The 3,719-nt window shown below is 39.8% G+C and overlaps 1 protein-coding gene across 1 annotated transcript; it reads right to left on the bottom strand.

Moving 5' to 3' along the window:
- Nucleotides 1-230: 230 nt before the first annotated feature.
- LOC148871004 (agmatine coumaroyltransferase-2-like) lies at nucleotides 231-2,113 on the bottom strand. The gene has a single exon (XM_088967584.1). It carries the CDS (start codon nucleotides 1,766-1,768, stop codon nucleotides 452-454), a length of 1,317 nt encoding a protein of 438 aa, XP_088823710.1. The 5' UTR covers nucleotides 1,769-2,113; the 3' UTR covers nucleotides 231-451.
- Nucleotides 2,114-3,719: the final 1,606 nt, after the last annotated feature.

Here is a 3,719-nt window from a genome sequence, read left to right as displayed (position 1 = left end):
CTTGAATTATATATTGGGTTGGGATTTGGTTAGAACTGGGGAGGGATGGTTTCATATATCTAACAAATTAAAACCTTTCTGATTGTCTGTGTTAATTTCTACAAGCAAGTAGATCATGCTTGAATCTGGTCAGTGGCGATTATTAGCAACCTGTCAATAATATAATAAGACAACATTGGATTTTAGATATCACCAAAAGACATATAAAAGAAGATGAGAGAAATAGGTAATTAAGATGTTCCATGAATTTATGAAATTCAGGATGAAGGATTATTTAATTAAGACTTCTCAAACAATATATAGAAGAGACCACATAAATACTAAGAAGAGGAGGTTTGAACTGTGAAGGTTTTTTCAACAAAAGAAAGAAAAAAAAAAGAAAAGAAAATCTATCATGAAGTTTTAACTTTCACATCAATATGGGTTATTAGAACTTAGAAGGGGAAACGGTTCAGATGTCCAGAGAGTAACAGAACTGTTTGAAGGAGGCTACGTTGTCCTGAAACAAAGGGATGAAGGCATCGATGCTTCCATCTCCAATGAAGGAAGGGAGAAGAAACATCATTCCTTCTGTTGGGAAATAAGATGGCATGAAAATATAAGGGCTCTCTCCACCAAAATCAAGGTCGTAGAATGGGAACCTCAGCCAGCTATCCACCTCCAAATTGGGGCACAGAACCGATTTATCCATGTCTGCTGTTGGAATGAGACCCTCCTCCTTCACCCTGCTGCTTGCATAGTCGATGAATGATTTGAAGTAACTGTCGTTCACCTCTGCAACTGCTTCATGGATGATCTTGACCGCAAAGGACAATGGCTCACGCAGCAGGTCCTTCACCTTAGCACTTGGAAATGCCCACAGCACCAGATTCCCGAAGTACTCGTTCGGTACGTGAGGGCTGAGCCTCGACCGGCCGTTCACTGAGATTCTAACTTTCGTCGTCTCGAAACCATTGAGCCCGCGAGCCCTGGTTATGGCTCTCCATAGATGAGCAACCAAGCTCTCGAACGTGCTGTAAGGCCTGTTGCGACCGCTCCCCGATGAAGCCTTGGCTTTGAGCTTGACTAGAAACTCCAACGTGAAGTGAGCCTTGTGTACGACGATATCATCATCATCGGCTGAGGTTTCAAAGAGAGGATACACTTTGTTGAGATTCCTGCTCATGTACTCCACACCTCTGTGTTCGAACTCGATCAGAGGAGGGTCTCGAGGAGCAAACATGGCGCGGTTGTGCAGGGGACGAGGGCTTATCTCGATGCCCCGGCAAGCTTGTCCCCATGCAACCAAGAAGTTGCTGGTGGAATGGCCGTCGGCGACCAGGTGATGGGCTGTAAACCCTACCACCAACGACCCACAAGTGAACCTTGTGAGTTGAACCTGCAGCAAGGCTTTTGCCTCCTTGAGACTGGGGTGGAGGCTCAGCAAAGCTGGCGATGGCTTGAAGGGCATGGTCTGGTCGAGCGTGCAGTCCGCCGATGCTTCCACAAAATTGACGCCATGGTCGTTGAGCAGAATGAGAGGGTCACCCTTGTCGTCTGCTCCCAATCTGCCAGCCCACTCTCTGTACTCCGCTAGGGCCTTGCCGAGGCCTTGCTCTATGGTCGCATTTGGAGGGGTTGGTGGTCGGTACGCATAGATTACAGCTATGTGGGTGTTATAGGTGACCTTGTCGAAGACGCTCAGAGGAATGCGAGCAGTGTTTGAAGGAGGAATATCTCCTTCGTAATTTGGCTTTACAATCCTGGAGCTCTCCCTTCGCAGCTTCATGGCTTTTGGCTATAGGGGGCAGGAGGAGGGTTGTGCGGAGGATACAAGCTTTGTGGGTTGATTGAGTTTGACGAATTGAATTAGACCTTAGACGTGTTTATATACTAACACTCCGACACCACCAACCACACGGTCTGTGATGAATTTGTCACAAAAAGTAATGGAAGAAGCTCCAGAAAAAACAACAGCAACAGAAATAAATATATAATTAGTGTTGCTTCATCCATTGTCATCGATTCAGTTGTTTATTTTGTTCTTTTTTAATTTATCACAATTTGACTTTGATCCTCTCTCTCTCTCTCTCGCCATGATCAATGTCCAAGGAGATGAATATATGGAGGCCTTGTGAGATTTTGATAATCACTGTCTACGAATTAGATTCTGAAGTTTACACCTGTAGCAATGCATGAATCAATTACGGTGGAGATGGCTTTCTTATGGGCTTTCAAATTTGTCCAAAAACAAGAACCCTCCAAATCTACAACAATTAATGTGAAAACTCATCCATTTAAATGCTTGATTTATCCACAATCGAACTTATTGAAGCATCAGTTAATTTTGACTGGGAATGCTAGAAAAAAAAATGCCAAATCCCGAAAATAATTAGTTCAGTTTAGAAATAGTACAAATACAAAGTTTTGCACCCCACATATTTATATAATTTGTACTCCTTCCAAACTGAATATTAGGCTCTGTTTGAAAGGAATACAAATACAAATATTATGTACAATATAAATATATATAAAATAAAATAAAATACAGGTTTTGTACTGTACGTATTTGCAGTTGTACTCCTTTCAAAATGAGCTTTAACAGTAAAAGAGAGAGTGTAATTTAAGGAGTTCTTTCTGTGAACATTGACTTAAGTGCTTCTCGTCAAAGTAGAAAATAATAGCATGATTAGATGGTTAATACAATTAAAAAGGCGGTATTAACGTTGTATGGCAAAATAATTCACATATAATCAGTACTGCGGTAAAAGAACAGGGAAAAGATACTGAAGAGCATGTCATTTAGCTCAATTATTTATATATGTGATCTCTTATGCCGACAGATTGTAATTCTGCTCTCTTCTAGAAGAACAGATCTCCTTTTTTTTTTTCTTTTGATTTTTGTCAACCATCATTTTTTCACATTTTTAACTTACGGATATATAAGAGGCCCTGTTATTTGATAATGGCTAAATTGGCTGAACTGAATTGCTAATGGGGGGTTGTCTCTTAGTCAAACTGTTCAGCCAAGACGGTACCTACCCACCTTAACCTTTTTATTTTGCATCTCTTCTGGATTAATAATTGGGATGATGAGGAGGACCAACTTTGAAGATTTGTTAGGTAAAAAAACAATTATTTAGAATCTTTTAACAAACATGCGTGATTTGAAGCAATTCAGCAAATACTGGGACGGTGGTCACAAGCAAGTTCTGAAAAATGATGCATAAATTAGATGGTAAACCAAGAAGGCCAAGACCAGAAGCAGAGTGGTTCTAGTTTTGGGGTCAATGGTTCGACCATTCAGTTCAAATGGATGGCCCGTTTCAATAAAAAAATAATAAATAGTTAAAACCCATTAAACGAATTAGATGGATCAATAGTTCAATTATCCGAGTTAATGAATCGCTGATCAATTCAGCGGTTTTTGATAAGAAATCAGGTTTGGAATAAAACGAAACTGATTGTTTATAAAAGTCCGATCATCAAAATCAACCACAGTTCGAAAACATTAGTGTCATACTCAACCCATTTCTCTATAAAAAAAGGGATAAGCTTAAAGCTTATAAAGGATATGGTGCAAGGAATTTCATTTTCAATTCATTAGCTACGCTTTATTAAATAACTAATTAATTATCATGTCAGATCAGATGAATGTGTCTACAAAGTGTGTATAGATTCAAAATAGCTTTCTTTACACTGATTGTTGCTCAATATAGGAAATTATCCTCATTTTGTAG

This window comes from Nelumbo lutea, chromosome 2 (genome assembly GCF_056320005.1).
Source record: "Nelumbo lutea isolate HS-2025 chromosome 2, American lotus-T2T, whole genome shotgun sequence".
Lineage (NCBI taxonomy): Eukaryota > Viridiplantae > Streptophyta > Magnoliopsida > Proteales > Nelumbonaceae > Nelumbo > Nelumbo lutea.
This window is presented reverse-complemented; position numbering and strand designations above follow the sequence as displayed.

Bases quoted from the DNA above. Each gene is read 5' to 3' on its own strand.
- LOC148871004 (XM_088967584.1), bottom strand. From the start codon at position 1,768: ATGAAGCTGCGAAGGGAGAGCTCCAGGATTGTAAAGCCAAATTACGAA.